This window comes from Hermetia illucens, chromosome 2, assembly GCF_905115235.1.
Source record: "Hermetia illucens chromosome 2, iHerIll2.2.curated.20191125, whole genome shotgun sequence".
NCBI classification, from domain to species: domain Eukaryota; kingdom Metazoa; phylum Arthropoda; class Insecta; order Diptera; family Stratiomyidae; genus Hermetia; species Hermetia illucens.
Genome location: NC_051850.1, coordinates 38,968,454 through 38,994,811, shown reverse-complemented (window position 1 = coordinate 38,994,811; position 26,358 = coordinate 38,968,454). Strand labels below are relative to the sequence as shown.

The 26,358-nt window shown below is 39.6% G+C and overlaps 1 protein-coding gene across 7 annotated transcripts in view; it reads right to left on the bottom strand.

The window, feature by feature from the left end:
• The window catches only part of LOC119649201 (rho GTPase-activating protein 20), a 115,791-nt gene extending 92,278 nt beyond the window's left edge, over window positions 1-23,513 (bottom strand). For 2 of the 7 annotated variants that reach the window (XM_038051250.1, XM_038051251.1), the window contains exon 1: window positions 21,982-23,504. In XM_038051250.1, coding sequence (XP_037907178.1) covers window positions 21,982-22,421 — 440 coding nt within the window. In that variant the 5' untranslated portion in view covers window positions 22,422-23,504. Of the gene's footprint in view, window positions 1-21,981 lie in introns of all 7 variants that reach the window. The other 5 variants (XM_038051246.1, XM_038051247.1, XM_038051248.1 and 2 more) reach the window with 5 other exon arrangements.
• Between the last annotated feature and the right edge of the window lie 2,845 nt (window positions 23,514-26,358).

Genomic DNA, 26,358 nt, shown 5'->3' with positions numbered 1-26,358 from the left:
AACAGATGACGAAATATTACATCATATGATGCAGATCAAAATTATTTTTTTAATGAGGCTTAGGGCTACTAGAGATGGTAAAAAAAAACCTAGCACTCCACCCCAGTTATGACGCGGAAAGAGCATTTTTAAATTTTACGTTTTTGCCACCTCGTTTACTCAAAACGATTAACTCTACGGAAAAGACCCAACAACTTATTAAGAAGCTTCCCGAAAATTTGATAGTTTCCGGAAAATTCACATTAAACAACATTTAACCCCCTAAAAAACAAAAGCTCAGAAATCAAAGATACATTTCAGAGATTGCTGTCTCTCTACAAAAACTAAATTTAGCCAGAATTGTTAGAAGACAATGTACTCATTTCCTAGACTTTCCCGCACTCCCAGCAAATATCATGACAATATGTTAGTTTCAATGAATTCAAAGTCAATTGCGTGTGATAGGTGGGAAGCAATGGACTCTAAACAAAAGTAAAATAAAAGGGTAGCAATTACGATACATGCTAACCCCAAAACAGTTGCCAGAGTTTACTAAACAAAGCAGCTTAAACGTTACTTCAAACTTAGGATAATAAGGGGCAGTGCACCCTATTTTAACGCGCATACTATCATACATTCAACAACAATCAAAAGCCAATTTCTATTCATTGCTTGAAAATGGATTCAAAAGATAGAAGGCAGTCATGAATGAAGACTAAATCCAAAAGACACTGATTAAAATAATTGATAGGAAATCGATGGAAACCTGTAGGATGCGTACAGTTTTATTGAAAATTCAAGGCTTTCTTTTCCCTTTCAATACAACTTTGTGATTTCATTCATGAGGAGTGCGTACAATATGGAGTGAAAGTAAAAAGATTTTACTCTACTTTCACTTCGTAAATCATTATAAAGATAGATATATTGTAGGAAGTATTTCTGATTGATTTCTATGTCGAAAATTTAGCTTGACATTCCTATAAACACACGTTGCAAAACAGTGGAGAAAGACCGCCAGCCTCTCGGGAAGCCGATAACGATAGCGCGTGGGAGTGGTTAACACGCTGCCCTATTTTAAGAAGTTACTGGCAGCCATATACTTAAATAGTAATTGAAGATCTGACGAAATTTAATTAACACAAGAAATGTTTTTGCACTCAATGCATTTTTTTAAATCTTGACAACTGTTCCATGATTAAGGCGTTTGTTTTCTTTGTAATTTACTTTTGGGGGCAGCCGACAGTCGGAGAACTACTCCTAAAAGTTAGATCTTCATGATATTTTTTTATATTTATTAATCATGATAAACATGAGAATCTTATGTTGGGTAAAATGTAAAAAAAATGTCTGCTGGATTTCTCTTGGTGAAAGGGCAGACTTAGCAATAATTCCAACCTGCAGTGATAGCCATCAAAAAGAAAAAATAATCTAACATCATAACAAGTCGTCAAAATAAACTTACATGCGAGTAAGTTAGACACATACAGCATTTCTTAATGGCTGGTGAAGTAAAAACTTGAAAAAGCCAACTAAATTAAGGGGGCCATCCCGTGTGAAGGCCGTTTTTTTTTTGCCTTTTTTTGAAAAATTATTGTGGAGGACTGGATAAAGATAGAAACGTGATTTTTTCAGCATACGTTTATTGATATCTCTAGTATACGTGGTAAATTTTTCAGCTTAATATCTTAGCTAGTTTTTGGAGTACGTGTCAATTTATGCACCCATCTCCAAAAAAAGGTGTTTTTCTGCTGCCACGCTGGAGGGCGCTGTGTTCATCTGAGGAAAAAAAATTAAACGGCATTTTAATGTGGACAATATTCTACGGTCCGTAAACTAGGATAATTAGAAAATATTAAAAGGTAAATTTTTGGTGGGCTTTTAAACTTAATTTTTTGGATTTTGGTGTTTTTTTACCGCTTTTTTTATGAATAAAAAAAAAACCACCAGTCCGATTGCAATTATCCTAGTTTGCGGACCGTAGAAATATGTATTAATGAAGTCGTGAAAATTTCAAAGAATTTGGTTGGATAGATTTTGAGCTATGGTGGCAGCCGATTTTCAAGATGCAGTTTCGAGAAAAACGCATTTGAAAATTTAAATGTGATTATCAACGGTAAAATTTTAGTTCACCATTAATTTGCTATACCTGGTCTATAGAGAGCACACTCCGTTTCTTCAAAAAAGTCTTGTAAAGCCGATTGTTGCTCTCTGGTGTCAATTGTGGCTCTTTTAGCGAGGTCAGTCGATCGTCGTTCGGACTGCCAAATTCGCGCTTCATTACGGCGGTCGGCATAAACCTGACATATGTGACCAACTTGACATCCCATTGTCACTAGGATTTTGAGAATGCCATTGAATCCTTCATTGAAAATAATTGCAGCCAGAAAAGTGGCTATTTCTACGACCATGGCCCCAGAATGAAGGTGCTTAGGAGCGAAAGTCCAGATCAATGCATTTAACGACTCATTGTTATTCTGGGTCTCTGCTCCTAAACATCTGTTCAAGAGATCATCTCGTGACAAATCTTCGTAGATTGGTTTGATGACTGTTTGAACTTCTTCAGTCAAAGGTGCCTTCTCGTGGTGAAAACTATCCAGTTCTCCTTTAGCTTCCGCTTTACGCCATTTGCACCAACTGTCCTCGCGTGCTGGACAATTTTGATGCTGAGGATTTTCGTCTGTAGAACATTTATGGAAGAAAGTTGCCCAAATTTCTTGCTTCGTTCCTTCTATCGAATTTGCATGTCGACGAATAGCCAGGCCAGAAAATGTAGTGAGGTCCTTATCAGTAAGTTTTCCAGCCCCTTTTCCACCAATGCCTTTGTGATTCTTCTTTGCATTTCTAAGCCGCGTTCCTATTCTTTTCTCGACATGTCCTACGTATTCCTTTTTTACTACTACGTATATTTTATTATTTGCAGAAATTTGCAGAAATACCGGAGAAAACTCCAGCAAAATCCAATATACAATATACAAAACTTGTCGCAATTGGAACATCCATGTTCATGCTTGCTAAAAGTTTCTTTGCTGATGTTGATGCGAAGTACTTTTTCTTCTCTGATAACTATCGATTCCCATGAAATAGACTCGTTTTTAAGTGCGAGCATGACGTTGAACCTTAAAGCGATCTCCCTTCGTACGATCCATTTAAAAAAATCACTGAACACACAAACAGCACAATACTTACAACAAAATATAACTGAGTATAACTTGAACGCCTTTCAGTGCTCACTCTAGACTGGATTATCCTTTTTATTCCAAACAGCAAATAAGTTTAGACAATTGATTGGTTTTCCATCTTTTGATATTTATACCTGTGTTCGAATTTATAAGGCTGAGGTAAAAAACTAATAGATAAAAAAAGATTCGATGCTCTTTCTCATCGAGTACTCTAGCCGCGGCTGCAAACTCCTTACCTGTTTAACCCTGTAATTTCGGAAGGACTCGGAATATCGGAAAATCCCTTTGCCCACATATTCTTCACTATATATAGATACAATTCATGCGAAAAAAAAAAATCGATTTCTCCAACCCGACACACGGGATGACCCCCTTAAGGAAAGTCAACTTGGATGCTACAATCTTAATACTTCTATTCATGAAAGTACATAAACCTTCGAAATACCCTCTTAAGTATTCAGTATCCGAGAGAATCCGATGAAATTTCTCTGCGAATCAAGATTTATTTATTGTTCTAATCAGAAAAACTGAAGTGACCTATTACATTTTTCAAACATGTATGAAGGAAATCAGTTTATCATTCAGGGTTGATTTTATTTTCTTGATTAGGGCTATTGGTAAAAGAGGGTGGAATGATGGCAGCAAGTCTATCTCAGATCTCAGCAAAATGAAAAATATCTGTCCTAAGCGAAATCTGGGTCCGCGAGACAACATTCGAGAGCTCAACGAAAAGTATGCACAGGAGAATGTCGCCTTTACTATCGAAAATGCACCATATTACTTCGATGCAATGCGCCGATGAATGGCGACCTTAACGATGAACGCATTGACGAACGCTAAATCCAAAATCTACCATAGCGTCGCTTAATCTGTCGGCAACGAATATCGCTTCACAGTTATGGCAATAAAGATCTTAGTAGCATAACTTATTTGATCACATCTAAAATAAGACATCCGCAATCGATATAGCATTGCACATCGCATCGTCAAGATTGGACCCTAATTATAAGTCGCTAGCTGGCATGGATATTTAAGTCGATAACCCACAATCCAAAAGGCTTCCGAACAGCGATTACTTGACGGTGATTTGCATACGTCTCGACTTCACCAAAACCAAACTTACGGTTGAGAGAAATGGCGAATCCTATCCAAGTGAGTTGTTCTCGCTAAAGAGCAAGAAGCAACAAATCGATTCTCTGTGTTTCGTTGTAACAGAGACTGCGCTGCGCTTGGTAAGACAACTGGCGGAGGTGCCCTAATAGCTACTAAGTCCCCTCGTCGTGCCGAAATCATCTTTTCCTCTTCTTCCTCCACCTACGATTCCGATATCCGTATGGAGAGTATTTCGGAGGCTAGGTACTATATAGTGCAGCCTCTGGATTTTTTTTCAGATTTTTCGGTTGCGAAGTTTCCGAGAATGGGTCCATGAAAGAAATGATTAATTTTGATCCCCGCACTTCCCACCTTTCTAACGAATGTCAGAACTAGGACCAGCTTCGGAAAGTACTAACCGAGAATTTACATTTGATAGCCCACGTGACTATATTTGGTATAAAAAATTTACACCCCCCCCCCCCTCCTTTAATTCGACGTAGAATGATGTAATTCACAATATGCGTGAGCGTTCACAGTTTCTGCCTTTCCACTAAATTTGGTGTGAATCGCTATAACCGTTTCCGAGGAAAATTCGTGGACAAACAGACAGACATTTCTGACGAAATCGGCTATTGAAGAAAATAAATATTGTGCAATCGTAACCATAAAAACACCTTTAGCTAGGTGAGGGGGGAAGAAATCATTAAGGCGCTTGCCAGGCTTGGTGCCGCGACGTACTTTATACGTATTGTTCTCGAGATTTTAATAGAAAGGCAGCTTTGGTGCTACTCAGATGAGGGTCCTAAAGATTACTGAACAACCTGTGGTGCACCACAAGGATCAGCCCTCGGCCCTTTATTGTGGAATATAATGTATAAAGCAACGCTAAAGTCGCGTCTCCCTGGCGGTGTCAACTCGATTGGATTCGCAGATGACATCGGAATTACAATCGTAGCAAGCCACGTTGACGATATCGAAATATACGCCAACGAAGCATAATGCCAGATAAAGTCGTGGTTGAAAAATTATCACTCGCAGAACAAAAAACAGAATTAGTACTGATCACTAAGCGGAGGTATAATACGTCTATAAAGATTAAAGTCGAGGTCGAAATTATACAATCCCAACCAGCTCTCAAATATCTCGGGGTGATTTTCGATCAAAAGTTGTACTTCAAGCATCATTTGCAATATGCAGCTAGAAAGGCGTCTAAAATCAGCTCGCTGGTCGCTAAAATGCTGCCGAATATAGGATGCCAAAGACAAAGCTGTCGACAGCTCATTTCAAGAGTGGCTACTTCCGTGTTATTGTACGCAGCACCTGTGTGGGCAACTGTCCTAGGTAATATTAACAACAAAAGAAGAATAGCCACGGATTATCAACTTACTGTGCTTCGAAAATGTTGTACTTATCGAACAACGTCCGACGACCCAGCACGTATAATAGCTGGGATGATGATATCTTGATGACTGAAGCCCTACGGACTCGTAAAGCTGGTGAACCTAATGCGGCTCGACGACAATCGACAAGGGATCTATCACTGGTAGAGTGGCAGAAACGATGGGAGGAGAGCAAGAAAGGACTCATAGGTTGATACCGAGTGTTGAAGGCTGGACTACATGGAGGCATAGTAACGTGGGCTATGATTTGACACAGTTCATAAGCGAATATGGTGGTTACCGAGGATACCTCCACCAATTTGGCCATGATTCCATCTGGTTTGCGAGTGCGTGAAGGAGGATGTAGAGCATGAACTCTTCTATTGTCCAAGGTTCGCATCATACAGAACGGAAATGGAAGCGATATCCAACATCCACTTATCAGCGGAAAATATGTTGAGTTCGGTTGAGATATGGAAAGCGATGGAACAAGCAATAAAGAATATCCATGGACTGTTACGCCAGGAGGAGTTTAGAAGGAAGAAAGAGAGGGAGAAGATCACCACGAATAATAATTAAATACTGATCCAGCGTCGCGACGTTATCCCATAAAGCAGTCCCTTGGGTAAATATCCCACATAACTGTTTGGCAGAAATCAACGGTAGAAACTTTCCACCTACCACAAAGAAAAACAGACAGACAGTGAACCGATTTTTACTCACAAAACCTTAAAAAAAATGGACTTGAAAAGGCATTTTAGGCAATTAAATGATAATGGTTGAATCTTTCAACCCAACCCCGAGGGAATGAAAATTGTGTAGAGGAGAAAGAGGGAACCCCTTATCTGCTTCGATGAATATTCCGGGTGGTGATGGCGCATTAAAATAATTTATTTTGGAAGGGAGCGGCTACTTTAATGTCATAGCAATAGGATTTAAATTTCCGTCTATACTCACCCCTATGAATGAGAAACGAAAACTATGACTCCACTAAAAAATCGCGGCTTTCATCTCGCTTAAAAAGTTATGGTGCCTTAAGGAGAAGATTGGGGAAGAAATTAGCATAATTATCTTGGTAAATCGTGGTTCTCTCTTCCGACATCCTCCCTGCTTTGTCACTTTGAACTTATTCAACTGTCATGAAGGTCTCTAACCCCTCTATTCCATCGAAATTATATGTGACAGGGATAAGGTCATAAACTCAGAACATTGACTGACTAACATACTCATCTTTTTTGTTCGTTACATTTCTGAGCTTTTCAGGTAACGATGAGGGTTTATATTAGTCTTATAACGAACGCTTGTCCTTAACATCTCTGGATAACAAAGAATAACTTCTTTTTCTAATGAACTAGATAAATGTGACTGTTTGTTCCAAGTCTGATGCTGATTATCGTCTGGGTGGTGCAGTTCGAATTATATTTTCTTTTTGTAAGTGACTTGTATCATTGTATTATAAATACCGCGAGGCTGAAGGTATGCAGAGAAAGACCCCCTTCTAACTTCACTGAAAATTCTTGACGGTCACCCCTCCTTAAAGAACTATGACATCCATTTTGAATATCATACGTAATTTCCTTCTTGGTCTATTGATACTGCCAACATTCTGAAGGTAATAAAATTACTTTTTTATAAAGTAATAAAATTACTTTTTTATAAAACTAAAATGTAGAAATTCACAAAACTGGTTTTAAGGATGCCTTCGTTAAAAAATCCGTTCCTTTGAAATGATTATCCAAGAAGCAGAACAAGTAAAATATTGATGGCGATGTTTTTTATTCCTGCTAATGATTCTACGGTGTTTAACATTTTTGTAAAGAAGTCATTTCTCATTTCCAGTAATCCAATAGGAAAGACAACCTTCCTATTTTTATCTTTTCGGGTGTCAAACACAATTATTCAGACAATTTTCCTTACTCCTGAGGAAATAACCGTGGGGAACACAACAATCAACCTAGAGATTGAATTTGTCTTTCTATAGTGATGACCTCGCAATTCATTCAAAACTGAATTTAGGGAGTAGCCACTCCTACCTTAGCTGTATCTTTCAAAAGGGTTATTTCTACTCTAGGCCAACGATGCGATGGTAGTAAAGGATTATTTGTTAAGGGATGAACGCGGCGTCTTCAGAAAGCATAAAAACTTATGCACACACCATCTATTTTTTCTGTTTTATTTTCAATTAAACTGTGCTTTACAAGTTATAAGCTTATAGAAGCGGGACATGTCGCAACCAAAATCTTAATTCAAGACACGAGATATAAAGGCTGACGTCTAACCAATTCGCCCAATGCTCTTTACTGTATGTCTTACCGCTGAACATAAAATCAGCCATCTAATTTGATGCTAAACTCAGCTTTCTGAACCAAAGCTCCTATTGACTTAAACTACAAAATCTTAAATTTATTAATTAGGGATTGAGGAAGCCTTAAGTGTCGCAACGGATCCGCTAGGGAAAACTTTCTCTCACTGTTTTTGGTCTGCAGACTTCATGGAATTAGAAAACAAAGAAGATAATTCTGCTTCGGTTGATTTGGATGTAAATTTTACTAAGAAGCTTTTGTCCTGAATATAATTCATACTCACATGGTGTTATGAATTTATATAAGGGGACAAATAACACCTTATAACCACTTCAGTTACAATGCACGCATGGCAGACGTAAAGCAGCGTCTGATGAGTTGCTTTTGTCCTAGTCGTCTTTTTTTTCAAAATTCTACAGTTGCAAACAACTGACGACATACAAGATACCATATATTAAACATAGTGCTGTTCTTTATCTCAGTTTACCCTCGAAAAGTCCTAAAAACAAACCCATACTTTAAAGGCAAATATCACTAAACCAATAAATAAATTCCGTTGAAAATGAACACTTATCATTCATATTCATCCTTTGTATTCTAAGTAGCCTTGGTTTTCGTTTCGTCACAAGAAATGTCATGCTATCGAGATGCAGCTTTTATCTTATCTGAAACTTATCTCCATTTCCATTGCTATAACTTCAGGTTGAAATTATCTTATATTTTTTTCTTCCGAATTTTCTACGTCATCAACATGAAATACTACTTTAAAAGGAATGCATTCTTCACGATTTTTGTAGACATAAAAAGATACAATCGTGAAATTCGTTTAAATATTCAAACAATGAATCAAGTCTCACGATTACAGACCAAAATACGGTATGCATATTTGTAAGTGAAGAATTATAAGTGATTCACCTAGAGGCGACGAAAAATGCTACTAACGTCGCGGCATTACTGATCACTATACGCGGACAGTATATGCGCGGCACTATCAACAAGAAAGCGACTTAAATACTTGATTTCAATGACAACTTAATAATGTTAACGACCTTAATATTAATCGCTCCAAGCTATATAGTCTTGCAGTTGCACAGTGTCTCAATGTATCTTAACTTCTTTATAAACTACATCCACACAAAACAGACCTTACTGATATGTCGATATGGGTAGAAGTCGGGCGACAAATACAACCGACATTATGTAACTTTCAATTTCATCGATGTTTATAAATTCAGCTCCAAGATTGCTCAATATCTTTGTTCCTAATCTACATTTATAATCTTCGACAGCGTTTACTTTCGGAAGTTTGTAGCGACAGATCACAATAAAAATATAGAAAAAAAAGTTCGAAAAAAAGACGAACTAGAGAGATGGGCGATAGTCTAGCATTATATTGAGTTCAACCTATTTTCACTTGAGCACATGGAACATATGTTTTGCAACGACTACATGATGTTTTTTGCAGAAATTGACAAACAAGGCAGTTGGTCACGAGGAGCGAATATATTTTGGAACGCAAAGTTACTTTCTGGGTTATTCTCGCAATACAAACTGAGAAAAAAACATCAATTTTTTTTAATGTAATGTTCTGAGGTGCGTGAAAATGCGCAAAGCAAAGAACCACAAAACAAATTACTGTTTTGCATAAGAAAACAAGTAAACTACTTACGAGCCTGTATACGTATGGACCAAGATCAGAGCTTGCTGGTAACTATAATACGTCTTATATATTTGAGTGATATCACTGATACCTTACCAATTATAAGAATTAAATCTTTGTTACTAATTAAGCCACGTGAACGGAATATGAATCATACTTCTATAGGTATCAAGAATGCCATGTAAACAAAATTGAGGAAGTCTAAATAAATAACTGAAATATGAATACGCTAGTTTATTCATTTATTCGGATGACTCACATGGGTCCCAAGGACAGCATTCTACAGGAATGGTATCATTTATTTAAAAATTTATTGGGGTAGCTAAATTGGCCCGGATTCTTGAAATGTAACTACGAGTTGTTGTTCCAATGGAAATTTAACCTGATGACATTCAGGTAAGTTGTATCTTCACACCTTTGAAACTGGGCGCCACTGTAAATCAGTATGCTCACTTATTGAACGATATTACGCTCATTATTGCAACGCATGTTTTCCATTTCTATTATATTATTTTATAGATGGTAATTAGAATAATATTAATGGAATCTCTCCGCTGACCCAAACTTCCTATTTTTTCGAATAAAAGAAAAAAAACCAAATGGGTTATCAAGACTCGACTCCCGCAGGGTCAATTTCATCAATCTCCCCATGGTAATCTGCTTACTTTTAGTGAACATGAACAATCACAAGATATTGAAATGAGAATTTTAAAGAAATTAAATTAGAGATACCATTTCCGTTGCTATTAATTTGTATTCACACATAAACCGATATTTGGGGAACAACTTGTTCCCTTCCTCGGTGCATTTTTTTCCAAAATGTGAATACAAGAATACCCTTAAATTAAGATAGAGAACAAATTGTTCCAAAAATAACGAAAATCAATGTAATACTAATAAGCATGTTTTGGGGAACGAGAATGAACTCAAATTAACAATGGACTCTACCAACTTGGAGATATACGAGTACATATGCAAGTGAGTAACTATCAGACTGTAGTTTGAATGACTCAAACTGCTCATATCAGATTCTAGTCCCTGCCAAGTATGGATATTTCTCCAATAATTCGAAACCCGTTGTCCCATAATAGCTTAAAATGATAAAGACTATGCTACGTATCCTTGGCACGCCTGTTCACTCCTTTGTAGATCGTAGCGATCTGTCTCTTCTTTTTTGTTGTAATTTTCCCCGAATTCATTTATAAGGAGATCGTGCTTCAGTAACGGGACACCCACAAGGGTAGGTATATCAAAACCGCTTCATGTCTCCTTCCTGTTTCTCTTTGTTCAAACGGAGCATCCATAAAAACGACCTACACACTGCTCCATACAGATGATGTTTTCCTATCGTCTCACAACAAAGCTGATCACCAGAAACTTGTACAAAAGTGGAATGATCACCTCATGCAACACGATCCCAGAATGAATCTGAATAATAGAATTTTTGATGAGCGATCGCAATGAAAGACACAACACCACTGTCTGTGGCAGTGACCTGCCCAGAGCTGAGCGATTTCGGATGGAATGCTCTCAGCCAATTGGTAAACTGCGTTATGAAATTGCTTCACTCATTGGCGCTGCTTGAACAACTAGCGTTCTTTATGATCGAAGCATCAACGAACGTCTCAAACCTAAAATTTACCGCAGTGTCGTTCGTCCCGGCTATAAAAAAACAATGAACTGCGCCTCGCGGAAATGGAATGAAAATGATGTTTTGGACTAGTGGCGTCACATGCCATGGTCACATCTGAAATGAAAATATCCGCTTACGATATGGAGTTGCATCAATTGTAGAGAAACTGCAGGAGAGGTGCCCTTCAATGAAATATATATGTAATTCCCACTGATGAAAACTCACCAAAATTGATCTGAATGTCGAAGTCAATGGAAAACGACCAAAAAGTCGTCCGAAACAACGGTGGCCTGATACGCCAATGATGACTTGACTTCCACTGCATCCAAATCAGATTGATGACCGAGCAAATTCGTACAATCGGCCAAGACAAACAGACCCCACTTCTGATAGAATATTACACCGAGTTCATAGGATGGGATAGGATTGGCGCGAAACAAAATGCAGTAAATTGTGTGATTTGTTCCGTATCAAAATTGTGTATGCCTTGGTGGAAGTGTGAAGTTTGGGATGCTTACATATGCTTAAACATGTCCCCTGGGCACGGTATCATATCATTTCATAACACAAAATACTATTTCATGTCACAGAATATATCTTCATTCAATAAATCCTACGCTGGTCATGAGCTCTAGCCCTTCATAGAGTGTTTTTTGGCCGTACTATGCTGAACTAACCTCACAGTTTTGTTGATTGGTTATCGTAATTGTTTTATAATTTTTCTGGATTTCTGGATTTCTGGGATTCCTCAGCCACTGTATTTAGGGCACGAAAAAACCAAAATGCTCGCTTTCTCCATCTTAAACGAGAATTCCGGTAATATGCAGTAATTGGTGGGATTCTAGGGAATACTCCTCTTCCTCTTGCAGCACTTTGTTTTCGTACTCTAAAAAGAACTCGCAATCCGGCTTCTTGCTACATAAACGGCAGAAACTCTAAACAACCCAAGCGAAAATATTGATTAGCCCCGGGTCAAAATTAAAAATATCTTACTCTCCGCCACGTGCAAAAAGAACATCATACACCTGGCTGACCAACTAAATACCAAAACGTGGAGGCGAATGCAAGGAACTGAGTTGTTACTTCCACTGATTCCTAAACACTAGGAATCCTAGATTTGAACCAGTGAATAGGATAAAAAGATGATCGTTAAGAATGCATTTTTGCGTGCTTCCCTGCTCTCACAAATGTACTAGCTAAAATCATCCTGGAAAACGTATCAAAGAATACCTCGAAAGGGAGCTGGCTGGTATCCGCTCTGGATCCTCCTGTGCTGACCAAACTAAAGAAGCGCTGGTATTGTTTTTCTTTAAATCGGTTTTTTAAAAGCACGTTCTTTATAGTATATTCCTATGTAAATAACGTACAATATACGAAGTCTGGCTAATAAATAAAGAGACTTCCTCGTGCCGACACAACATGAGCAACGTGCCAATGTAAAATTTCAAGTTAAAATAACAAAAAATCCGACTTAGTGCCTATAATGAGAGATTCCCTACTTCGTGTGAGTGTTGGTATAAATGTTTTTTAAGAAGATGACCAAAGTCTAGGTCGGCCATTCTCTATTTCATCTCCACCAACATGAGCATCCGGATGATTGCTGAGACTGTAAGCGCCGATAAAGATATTGCCAGAAAATTTGTACATGACGAATTGAAAGTCTGTGAGAAGTTGGTCTAAAAAAATTAACTAAAAGCTCGTCCGCCAATAGATTGACTTAGCTTTTCTTGATAGGTTAAATGAAGAGCCTGAATTGATACAAAACATCACCACTTGCAACGAAACCGAATTCCAGAGTACATTATTGAAGCTAAGCGACAATTCATGCACGGAAAAACTCCTGTATCCTCCAAGAATGAAAAAAGCAATGATGTCGAAATCAAAACCTAAAGCCATGCTAACGTTTTTTTCCGGCATGAACAGCATCTTGATGACTGAATTGATTCCAGAGTGTCAAACTGTACACCAAACTTACTATTTTAAAGTTTTGACAACATTGCGAGAGCGAGTTCTTAACAAACGACCAGAGTTGTGGAAGAACAAGTCGTAGATCTGGCACCAGGACAACACACCTGCCCATAACACGCTATCAATGAAGCATTTGCTAGCTAGAGGCACTCCAGTGTACGAACACGCGGCGCATTCGCCTGATTTAACACCATGTGGCTTTTTCTGTTTCCAAGGATCAAATCTGTTTTAAAAGGACTCCGGTTTGAATCGATGGAAGAGATAAATGGAAAATCGGCGAAGCTTCGAAATGCTCTTTCAAAAGAAGAGCATTGCTTTGACCAATGCAAAAAACAAATGGAGCAGTATTGGACGCAGGGACGGAAGTTCATTGAAGAGGGAATTCGATGGTAGAATATTTTTTTATGCTAAATACCAGCAACCGTGTCCCGATAGCTGAGTGGTTAGAGCACAAGGCTGTCGTACGGAAGGTCGCGGTTCAAATCTCGCTGGTGGCAGTGGGATTTGTATCGTGATTTGATGTCGGATACCAGTCGCCTCAGCTGTGAATGAGCACCTGAGTCAAATCAGGATAATAATCTCGAACGAGCGCTATGCTGACCACATTGCCTCCTACAGTGTACTATAGTGTACCGTTACGGTGCTCTAACACACTTCAAGACCCTGATCCAATAAGGATTGTTGCGGCAACGATTATTATTATTAAATACCAGCAACCGAAAGCGATGACGCTTAGGTGTGGCTAACGCGCTATGCCCCACATAGGACTTTATGACAAATATCAAAGAATAGTTTGTGTTGCTTCTGCTATGACGAATTCCACGTTTTGACTTACGAGTTATGAAGTACGAAGAAAAGAAATAATTTATCATCGAGAATATTTACAAACTCTCTGGATTTGAACACAAATTCTGAACAGGCTGTTCTTCCTCTTTCTCAATGGTACAACAAGCTAAACTGGCCCTTGACCTAAAGGCCTGACTAACACCCCGGATATAAAGACAATGAGGAAGGCGAAAAGCATTAACCAAGATGTCCGAAAATGAGTCCATCAAAACGTGTTTTATAAAAAAAAACGTTAAGTAGAAAGAAAGATATAGAACTTCAAAATCAAGGGACAATTCCAAACTGTGTCCATAAGGAAGCTTTGATTCGTCATCCAATAATAGCAAACCAATTATCTTTTATTAAAAAATAAAATCTTTCAATACACGTTGTATATCGTTCATGTTTTGAATGAATCGTTCAATAAGATATGAAGGAACTATATTTAACAGCTCCAGGAAAAATGATTGTAAGACATGGTCACTTCTTTCAAAATAAAAAAATGCAATCCTCAAGAACGAGACTGTTAACACGTCTATTATCCACTTCCGATCCACTGACTGACTGGGACGCAAACGTGTGCGTCATAGGCGATGAACGTGTTAAAGTTCACATCGACGTGATTTACTAAACGGAGTGTTATCATGCCTGGATCGCAAGCTCGGAGGTAACAAGTACATGAGAGTCATAGATACAATTGCGTATTACGCATTAACAAAAACATCGATTCAAAGCGTTGGCAATGAACTAGATGAAACTAGCACCCTGACAGCTCAGGATTGTAAACATGTTGTCCGATCCCAATTCGATCGTAAATGGTATATTGTTAAGTTCAAATCCCCATAGAACACGCCGAAAAAACTACTGAAAATTAAGCGTTAAAAGGTACAAGCCCTGCTTCTACAGCGAGAAATCAAAGCCCTCATTGCGCAAATAGTTTTCTCTTTCCAAAGTTTATAATTTAGTATTTTTGTTTCTTTTTATACGAAACATCTACGGCTTTGGTTTTATCGTGCGCTTTCATTCGGCCAGCAGACTTACACATGAATCAATGCAAAATTTGGCATTGCATAGTTTGAAGGATGATAATAAACAAAGGAAGTAGAAATTTGATCTTTCTCTACTGCTATACGGCGAATGACAAAAATTTTTTACAAGGACTAACACAAGGTATAAAGTTGACAAACTTCCCCTCCACTTTTACCATGTCGATCTGCTGTCATATATTGTTATTAACATCACATCCCTAGGGGTTTTTAACCTCCAAGAATTTGTGGTTGTGAAAGTAGCACAGTATGATTTGATTGAGCCAACTGAATCAATTTATCGTTTAGACAACATGCTGAAGGCTCCCAGAAAATTTTGGATGATGGTTTGGCCTGCGAGGCTACTGTGCCAGAAATTTAGAGTTTGATTTACGTAATGGTTGCCGCGACCATTTTTCTGAACAATCAATACCTAAGAGCGAATAACCATAGAGGTTTGTGCAAGAGGGCTTTATCTTTCTGGGAGTGCAGGGTCCGCTGCTTTGCGACATGTGTAACCGCTCTGAAAAAAGGGTGTGTTTGCTACTATGCAGCATTTCTCCACGTTTCACACATTTCCGAGCCTAGCTACCATTAGGGGAAAGCAAGCGCGTGCCGACGGAACTCTTTGATAGAGTTTCAGTATTTACAGGCGGACCATCACATTCGAATTCGTCAACTTTCTTTTTTTAGGTTTTGAGATAGCTCTCACCTCTTGTTCGTCTGCAGTCAGTCAGGATGCCTATATGCCACCGCGGAATCACATTTTGCGATTACAAGTTTCCACTCAAAAATAAGGTCAACAAGGAAAACGGATATTGATCGCATCAAACAAGCATGTCTTGTTTTCGTGAAAGCGAATTTAAATGAATAAATACTTTTTTGCTTGTATACCATTTTATTCCTTAAACCGCATTGTTCTGAGTACTATCTAAAAAAATTAATTTCAATTTCTAGACTCAAGACTACATATTTGGTAAATAAGTAGAAAGCTCGCCAAAATAATGGATTGCAACCATTCAATCATCGTTCGAGATTTAAATCTGTGGACAAGAGTCCCAAGACTCCTGTTCCATGACAGTCTGATCAAGCGAATTCTTTCCGCACTCTGTATTTGTACTAATTTATATTTAGTATCGTTTTGTACCACAGTCTTAACCCGATACATCGCTGCTTAAATTGTTTATGACAATCTCAAATGCAGCAGTAGATTTTCACATGGTGGCACATACTTTACAATAAAGTGGATCAGGGTTGTAATACGGATCTTCACATATTGTCTTGGTTAGTTAACCCTCGGTCTGGCTGTAGAGAAAGAGGAATCGAGATGATTTTGTCTCTATCGTGCAGAAATGCGAAAAAACAGAAAGGGTCTATAAAAATCATGATTTTTTCTTGTTTCTGAGAGAGATTTTTAGAAAAATCAAATAAATCACTTGTTTTATTTGTACCAATAGCAAATTTATCTTGATTAAAAGATAAATTATAGATTGTAACTTTATTATCTGCCGACTCGCTAAGACTATTGTTTGCATTAGTAACACCTAAGTCGATGCTGCATGCAATGCGTTCACACAGAGCGGAAGAGTTGTCGTGCGGACTAACGGAAAGCTAACCAATAAGCATTATGTCATTTGCGAGCGAACATTTCCGGAAACACTCTTGTGGACTACGAATAAGAGCTTTAGTCAAAATTCTGCAGGACAACTTTTCTATTCCACCCCCAACGCATTACATGGGACGTCGGTCCCATACAAAAAAAACACCCATTCCCTAACAGTATTTTGAAATCCCCGGAATTTCCCTAAATTGTCATTAATGGTTGTTCCTCAAGCATGGCCCTGTACAGTCAATCGTCCTTTTGATCCAACCTAATCTATGGAACAAGCTCGGTAATGGTTAGCGGCAAAATTGATATTCTTTTTAAATATTGTAAGAAATAATTCTTCTTGGTGGATTTTCTTCATTTCTAGGTTGCTATTTGTAATACATATACAATACATACAACATATTGCTTAATATGGTCAATATGGCAGTCAATAAAAGAACTTCGACCCCACAAACCAATCGTAACGGTTTTTTATTTATTTTTTGAAGCAAAAATCAGCATTTTGACATCTGGTGTTCTTTGCTTTTAATCGAAGCAAAAAGCTGACGTTTGTGTTGATGGCGTCATGGGCACGTTAACGGAAATGGTTCGCAAAATTCAAAAATGACGACTTTCACTCCGACAACACAGATCGCACTGGACGATTTCAAGAATTTGACGAAGATCGTCTCAAAGCGCCTTTCAAGTACGGTCACCACACAGGTGGTGAATTCGCCGAAAAAAGAACTGGTATCATGTAAGATGCTCAATCTTCTAAATTTGATTTACCGAAAAATTAGAAACATAGGTGCCTCATGAACTCAATGAAGAAAACAAAGAAAGACTTCTTCAAATTTTCCCTTAACATTTTGCTCGCTGTCGAGCAATACGTGGACACAAGCAATCCAAATCGTGACTGGGGATAAGAAATGAAGAAGGGAAAAGAATGGATAGCTTCAGGAGAAATGCCAACGCCAAGAGTCAAGCGAGGCTTTCATTTAAAGAAGACCATAATTTGCACTTGATGAGACCAGAAGAGTATAGTGCATTGAGCGCTATAAGAGTAAATGAAGCAATTCAATTGAAGAGACCGACAAGGTCAAAACAAACTGCATCACGACAACTTTAAACGCCATGTTGCACAAGTAGGCAAACTCCAAGAGCCATTCATCATATTCTTCAGATCATATGCCAACAGAATTATATCTTTTCTGCTCCCTGTCCAGCCAAAACCTGACTCAACAACTTCTTCGACACAAGGCCGAATAATTTTTGGCTGAACGTGATCAACAAATTGTTCTAATAAAAATTCTTTGAAAAAAAAAAAACATATTCAACAACCAACCAACAAGTTCACATTAATCAAATAAATTGTGCATTTGAATAAGTATTTTTTTTTCATGTAATTGATTTAATTATTACGGTTTTAAGTATAAAAAATCACCTAATTTAAATTATTGTCCCAGATGTGGCGCAAGCATTCAACAAGGTTTGGCATGTAGTTCTTATTACTCGACGACTCCCTGGGTATTTCCATAACCCATTAATATATGATTGTATGTATGTATGTATTTAAAGAACGCAGATTCCAGAAGAAAAACAAAGATATGCTCAGTGAACAACATAAGATCAGAGCAGGACTTCCTGAGGAGAGTGTACTTGGTCCTACACCGTTCATTATCTACACAGCTAGCGACTAGCCACCCACAGCGACCATTAATGATGATACCGCAATGTTAGATTCATATTCAGACCAAAAACTGGCAACTGCAAGACGAAAATTATAACGCAAACGAGAAAAAGGACGCCCTCCAGACAAAATATAACGATTGACGAATACAAATTAGGAAATGTAGATAACTTTATATACTTTGGTGTACAACTGAGGAAAAATGGAAATTGACTTGATGAAATAAAATGACGAATTCAGCTAACAAGTAGAGCCTTCAACTTGGTCTTATCGATTTTAAAAGCCAGCTGCATACACAGTAAAGCAAAGATTCGGGTATACATGCCACGCTGCGGCTGTGAAACGTGGACCCTAAAACTGGTCAATACCTTCGAGAGGGAGGAGGGTCCTGTGCAGAATAATGGAAGCAAAACGAGATGACGAAAAATGGCGGATGAAATACAACCATGAATTGTACCAAATATTTGAAGTCTCCACTTTAATAAAACTTCGGAAGTTAAAATGTGCTGACCACGTTCAGCGTATGGACGACGGTCGGATAGCTAAAAGCGCATTCCACGGGAGGACAGAAGAACGAAGACTGATAGGAAAACCCCGATAGCGCTGACGATTCTATTGACGAAAGTAGCGCATCACTGCTTGGATTTCAAAATTGGAAGATGCAATTGTTGAATCGAAATGGTTAGAGAAAAAAGATCCTGAAGACCAAGGCAAGAATTGGACTGTTGGCCTTCGAAGACGATTACTCCTTTAACAAGAGCGACAAATCCATTGCCGGTTATACCATCCAATGGAATCCACTATCCCAATAAGGTCGACAAATCGCCCCAGAATTATGTGACGTAATAGAGTAGGAGAGGTGTGTAAGCTGCTCGGAAAATCGTGGAGGCAGTTAAAGCTCATTGCCGGGAGCGTTGTTTGTCATGCCCCCATAGGGGACTGTAACAAAAACATCCGAAAAAACATAGAAACTTATTTAATTTGAGCTCGAAAAGCAGAGTGCAGGATCCTATATCAAGTAAAACTTCAGTCCAGCAGAAGACCAACATGTGGAAGAACAAACCCCTTGACGAAAAGCCCATTAAAAAGCCGTAAGACCAGACCATTACCACCGAGTTGTTCACAATAGACTCAATTTAAGAAAGAACGAACATGCTTCATAATTGTCGCAGCAGTAACATCCGATCGAAACTATATCAAAAAAAAAAAATAGAAAATAACGCGGTTACTTCAGGCGATGGAATTGGTCCGATGAAATTCACTCCAAATACGGAGGACTGTAGGTGCAAAAACCAACTATGCTTTTAGATGCAAGGAGCTGTCGTCCTTACCGCTTGTACTGTAGTCCTAAACTCTGCTTGATGACAGTCTTGTCAAACGGGCTTCATTGGCACTTTGTATTTTTACTAATGTCAATTTAATAGTTTTGAATCAAAGTATTTGAATCGAGCGGAAAGGAGAGTTGATATGAAGTTGCAACCCTAATTGGGAAAAGGGGTCTTGGATGGTATGTTCATACTATCCTGTCGCCAATGATCGAGCAAAGTGCCTAAACCAGACTATACTAGCCAGCCCTTTCAAAGTATTGAAATCGAGGTGAATGGCGGCTTTTCTAGTCGGAGATAATGGATTCACGTGATCAGATATAATCAATAATGAGCTTGGGAAAGTCCAAAAGTCACAAAGTATAATGTTAAAAGCATCCAAATTAAACTAATATAGTTCCAAAAACTTCCTTGTCCATTGCATATGATCCCACTTAAGGCCTAGAAAGCATGAAAAAACTTTTACGTTTCGATATAATTTTAAGTGGCGATTACATGCAATGCTATTTTCGCTGAATAAACTAAGGAGGGACTACTAGATAAGTCCTCAACGTTCAGTAGCCAATCCTTTATTTTGGTTCGCTTTTCCCCACTATGCGCTTTGAAATCGTACAGTAGTAACCACGTCATAATGGTAGTGATATTTCCAGAATAATATGTTTTTAGGCCTCACCAGCAATTGAAAGAAAAGACAAATTATTCGTAGAACCGTGCATGCCACAAATGAAATTTGATTCCAATAAAACTCGACGCAGTTGTCCACTTTCGACATTCTCCGCAGATAATCTACTTTACAAACGGATAATGTAACATAAAGCGTACCACGCTACCCCATTTCCTAATGAATTTCGAAATTAGAACAAAACCCACGTAGTCTCGCTGGAAATACTCTCGAAGCGCAAACATTTACACACTTTGTCCTTGGCCTTACTATCCCGCAGCTAAACTATGTCACCCTTATCGAGCAAAATAAAATTGTATTTGCCAGGTAAACACCAATAGTAACTTGTAACCTACAAATCAATTCCATAATCAGCTCGCGTGAAGCAATAAATGAATCATAACAAAACGTCCCGGTTCAAAGTGGAGGCGAATTATCTATGCCAGCTTGCAGCTCGGTGAAATCACATTTTGCCTTTCAAATTTCACAGAAGCCCATCCTTTTATCTGTTCAACGTTCTTCATCTGTAACACTGCATAATTGCCAATCGGAGGAATTCATTTATCACAGAACGCCATGAGTCATCACGGAAGACTTTTCATGTAAACAGTGATAAACTGCTCTGAATAAGGGGTTATCACTGCTCTCACACAAATTGGGATTTGTTCGGTCGCTTCACCCCGGACTTGCTACAAAATTATGGAGAACACCCAACTAATCAATATCGGAAGGCAAATGGACGGACATTCAATAATAATCTGGTATTATTTGTGTTATCGGATTTAGTTGGCTTCCAATTGATAAGTGGTGATATGGAAACATATGTTATTTGCATTGATTTCTTCGAGGAACGATAAGGAGGCAATAAATTAGTTCTCCATCAATGAATCATTATTGTCGTGATTACTTCCTGTGCGACTTTGCTGCTGAAGCAGGTAATTAAGTAAATTTCAGAACAAGTTGCATAGCCAAGCACTTTTTTGGGTATAGCGGGCAACTAGGCGGAAACATTGGATTCAAAGCAGAGGCTGAAAAACTCCATATGGAAGATTGGTCGGAGATTCCACCAGAAGCGAATTCCCATGAACTGGTGATTCTGGTGAATCTCTCGACGTGATGAAACGGTGAAGCTACTTCATTCGACACACGTCGTCAGGATTTATCAGACCAGGCTCATTATCAAAACGCCCATTACAACATGCAAATGCGTTGTCGCCGTCTACCCAGCAATACAGAAACATAATAACAACTTCCTGATAATCCACCTAGCACTGCTAGCAGGCCCCCAACTTGGAACCTGGGTGATAACGAAATGCGCAGTCTCGTCGCGGAACACCTTGTCGCCGTCATCGTGTTTTACACATGTTCGTCTGGCGGTAAATGGGATCATTGAGCCATTACATCCGATACCACAACGGCCAGCCACTCGATTAAATGCTGGCAAAGACTCAAAGTGATGCGATAACTTCACATTAGCTGCCTCTAATCCACGGCGTTGCCGCTGTTCTGATAACGGCGGGGGAGACTAAATCCACTAGTGATTATAGAAAATCTGTTGCCCAATATACTGGGCAGATTTACGACTGAAGGAGAGACAATATGTTGAAAACGGCGGGGCGGCCGGCGGCAGGAGAATGCCAGACGGATACATTTAGATAACTTTCATCTCACCTGTGAATTCTCTCTTGTTGTTCCGCTTCATCGGAAAGTTCGACGATTGCAAACAGCTCAGCCTCGCCTTCCCGCCCAAATATTCCATTCGGAATCTTCCGCAGGAACTTCTTCAACACGCTGGCTATCGTGTAAACTGAATAATTATCCACGTTGACTAGACGCCCAGCTTGCAGGAAGTGTATCAATTTTTTCATAGCGCCTTGGTGTCCGGGGGCCCGGAACACATTCTCCCGCTGGGGAGCCTCCTTGTTCAGTTTCAAAATCAGGACGAGCAATGGGCCGGGAATGTCCTTCTTGCACACCTCATCGAGGGCCACGCCAAATTTCACTTTTTCCAGTCGATGAGGGTAGGGACCAGGTCCCGGATGGCCGCACGATGTAACTACACTTCCGAGGTCGGCAGCACGCCGATGCATTCTTTGCGCCCAGCTGGCCATTTTACCAACTCGGGATGTGGGCCGTTTTGGGCGGGGATGCACTCGACGAAGGGAATGATTTTCACTTGAAAAATCTCGAGAGCAGAACGCGTCCCGCCTGGCGAGTACTACAGCTTCGAAAATTCTTATACAATCGAACTCTGGCGTTTTTCGTGTTTTTCACAATTGGCACTTGCACCCAGACCACTCACTACACGCTCAATGCACGCAATAGTCGACACCCTTCACACCGCAACACACGCCGAACTAGACTAATTCCAACTACGATCGGCAAGTTCTCAACTTCATTCATCTGATGCAGAAAGTCAAAGCGAAACGAGGAAAAATAAAGCTGCGAAGTGAACAAACGCGCACCGACCCACTACTTGACATTGCGGACTGCCAGTGTAAAATGTCATCGCAGCCGTTTTTTTGTTTCTCGACCGCGCCGAGACGGATCAATCTCTCGCCAGCTCCGCTCGCTCCCGTACTGTACGCGCCAATTCACCACTCCTCAACTCACCACGGACGCCCCACCGACGCTTTTGACGTTTCGCACTTTGTTTGGATTTTATGCGTTTTCCAGGTTCACGTCATGTTTTCCCTTTCAATCAATGAAATCATAAAAAACGTTCATTTTCATCACTGCCCAAGGGACGAGTCTTGCACTTCTCCACTGCTGAGGCGAATCCCGAATTGAACCGTTTCCCGTCCGGCAGAGGTAGACATTTCCAAACTCAATGTGGAGCGGATGCACAATCTGTTGATTCCCAGAAACGATCGAGACACTGCAGGCGATTTTGGGGAACACACGATTAATATTCGGCCGGAATAGAACTCCTACAACTATTCGCCGTGAATGTTTGCTTCCGATGGTTACCGTTTATCTCATCGCCAGAGGCCTAAAACTGTAACTTGTCTCCGGCCTGTATACGTTCAGTCACCTCAGGTCGACGGGCAAGCTGGCAACAGACAACACTTCTCAAAACGTTTTTAAAACAAATGAAATTCTACGCGATTCCGTTGACACTCGCGTACCGCGTCCACAGAGTTCCTCGACTTGCACTTGCTGTACCGTTCACAAAACCCTCGTTTGACTGCAGCCTCTGCGAAAATGGTTGGCACCTGAGGTAACATTCGGTGCGATTCTGGTGGTGGGTTATTAAGGATAATTTCCAATTGGACGATCTATTCTATGTATAAACCATTTTGTGCATTGTTACTCCAAGTGGCCGTTACTAATTATGGTAAGTAGTTTGTCAGGGTTAATGTAATTTAATGAAATTGGCGTCAATGATGACGTTACACAAATTAGCATAATTCGATGAAATCAAATAAAGATCAAAGCAACGGAAAATAATGTTTATAGTCCAAAAAGTAGGACAGAAAAACGTGAGTGTGACCGCACAATTTTCGTTGGTTACTTTAAAATTTCAGGCAATACTCTAAGAAAATGACCCGATACCTGTCACGGAGAAGCCAGAAAGGCGAAATTCCACTTCTTCTTTGTTGTGAAAGATAGCTTAATCAAATAAGCCCGGGGAGCACAATCTTTTTGCTCAGGGAATAAAGTCCAAGCAAAGGATACGCGGGCAGATTACTCGTCCTCGTTATCTTTAGCGAATTTTCGAAAATGCGAATATCTTTCTTTCACTAAGAAGTGTTTATTCTATCACTATAGGTATTTTGCGAACCTTTTGTTCCTTTTTTTAGTGCGAAGAAGCAAACACTCAGCGGTACATGGAAACTGACCACCACTGTTACTCGAAACCTCCGAACTTTCATCAGTTCATGTCTGTGCCATGCCATCGGGGCATACTAGCCCGGACTAACGACGTAACGATTTGCTTCAACCAGGGGGCGAATTTTCATAGCTTATACGATGCCGTATCTGACACCTTCCGTGCTGGACACGGATTCTTTCATAGTAAATGTATGGAACAATTCTTTTGTGTCTGACACGTGAGGTGGAGGGCACGCTAGCTGCTGGATCATATGAATCCTTTTCTCTCTGCTTTACTGAAGACGCTTCGTGCTAGATACGCTAGTTGCTGGATCGTATGAATAGACTATACACCGAGATACAGATACAGAAATTTCATGGAAACGGACGCGCGACGGGAGTTGCGCGAGCAAACTTTCGCGCATAAAGGAGGGTGTTAATACCATGTATCTGATGCATTGCATTGGTGTGCACCCACATGGTTGCGAGCGCATGGCTGCATGCACGTCGCAACATTTTTCATAACAACGGATATTGCACAGCTTGCCACATCCTGGCAAGAACCAGAAGTTGAGCTTCTTCAAAGGGTCATTTCGGATTAATGGTAACGGGTCTTAATGAAATCAGCGAACGAATGATGCTTCAAAATTTCGCTTGGTAGAAGAAAACCTGCGCAACATTCTCAGCAATTGATCCACTTTTGTTCTCGTACCCCTATCAACTTCTTGAAGTGTGTTAAAGCACTTCATTCAAGACCGTAACGGTACACTACAGGATTACAGTATCTTATAGGAGGCAATGTGGTCAGAATTGCGCTCGCCCGAGATTATTATTCTGATCTGACTCAGGTACTCATTCACAGCTGAGTCGACTGGTATTCGACGTCACATCACGATACAAATTCCACTGCCACCAGTGAGATTTGAACCACGACCGTCAGTATGACAGCCTAGTGCTTTAACCAGTTAGCTATCCGGTCACCCCCTGAGTCGATTGGTTTATATGTAAATAATGCATGGTGAAAAGGGTGTTTCCCATAAAGTGAAAGAGACAGAAGTGGGCCTATTGAAGTCCCAAAACCTCGGCCCTATTTGTCTTTTAGACACAATGGAAAATATGCTGGGGAGATTGATATATAAGAGGCTTCCCGCTCGGCCCATCAGAGCGTATGAATTTGGGTTCTACAGTCAAGACGACAACAATTGTAGGTCTGACTCGAGATGCAATTAGTAAATAAGTCAATACCGTTACTTTAATTAATTGGGGGTGGATTAAGTGCTTTTGCGCTCAGCTGGTTGTGCCCGGTTATTTGTTCGGCTTATAAATGATTACATCTCGCAAAACTTTTTTAGTACGAGACAAATCACCCGTATTAAGGTTTTGTTGTAATACATTAGCAACGTGTTGGAGACGGTGATTGAAGTTACGACATGGAGTGTAGAGCCTTGACACTATATAAGGTGAAAGTACCAAATCATGGTTACCAATGGTCAAACTGGACCTGGCGGACGAAAATGCGGAAGCGGTTTTTATCACCAATCGAAGGAAAAATAATTCTGTCAATATCCAAACTGCTGATTTCCAAATTAATGATTAGATGACTGGCAACAATGATCGATCCGCAGCTGAGCTTCCAGGGGCATTTATACTACCACTGTGCAGATGTGAAGGAAGCTAAAACTATTCCATTTTTGGCAAAAGTGTGTCTAACATTGAAGTAGATCTGAGAATCTACATGATGATACAGTAAATTTTCACAATCTGCATTGGAAGTTAGTTTCACACCACGAAGAGCATTTACCATGAGCAAGAAAAAGGAGTTAATCACTTAGCGCCAAGTTCGGACTGCAACTCTTCTGGTCAATCCTGGTCTAGTCACTGTTTAGGATATTTCACTGATCTTCAACAATAGTTGCTTAATCCATGATCCATTTTCCGTTGGCAGGTTACCACCTGCTTCAAAAAATAGTTCGATTCCATTCCTGGAAGGATTGTAAATAGAAACAGGGTCCATAAGTTTTTCTGGGACAACTTGTTCGGCACTCAGACATCAAGCTTCATTGTGAAGCAAGCCGTATGTAAATGATTCAAAATTGTTTATGGTCAATTTTCAGCTTCTGGACGATGTTGAAATAGCTCACACGTCGCTCTATTTTGATCATTTATCTGAATTTTCAACGATCGGCCAACTTACAGCCAGTTAGGCTGTTACAGTATCGGGATCAAGGATAACAT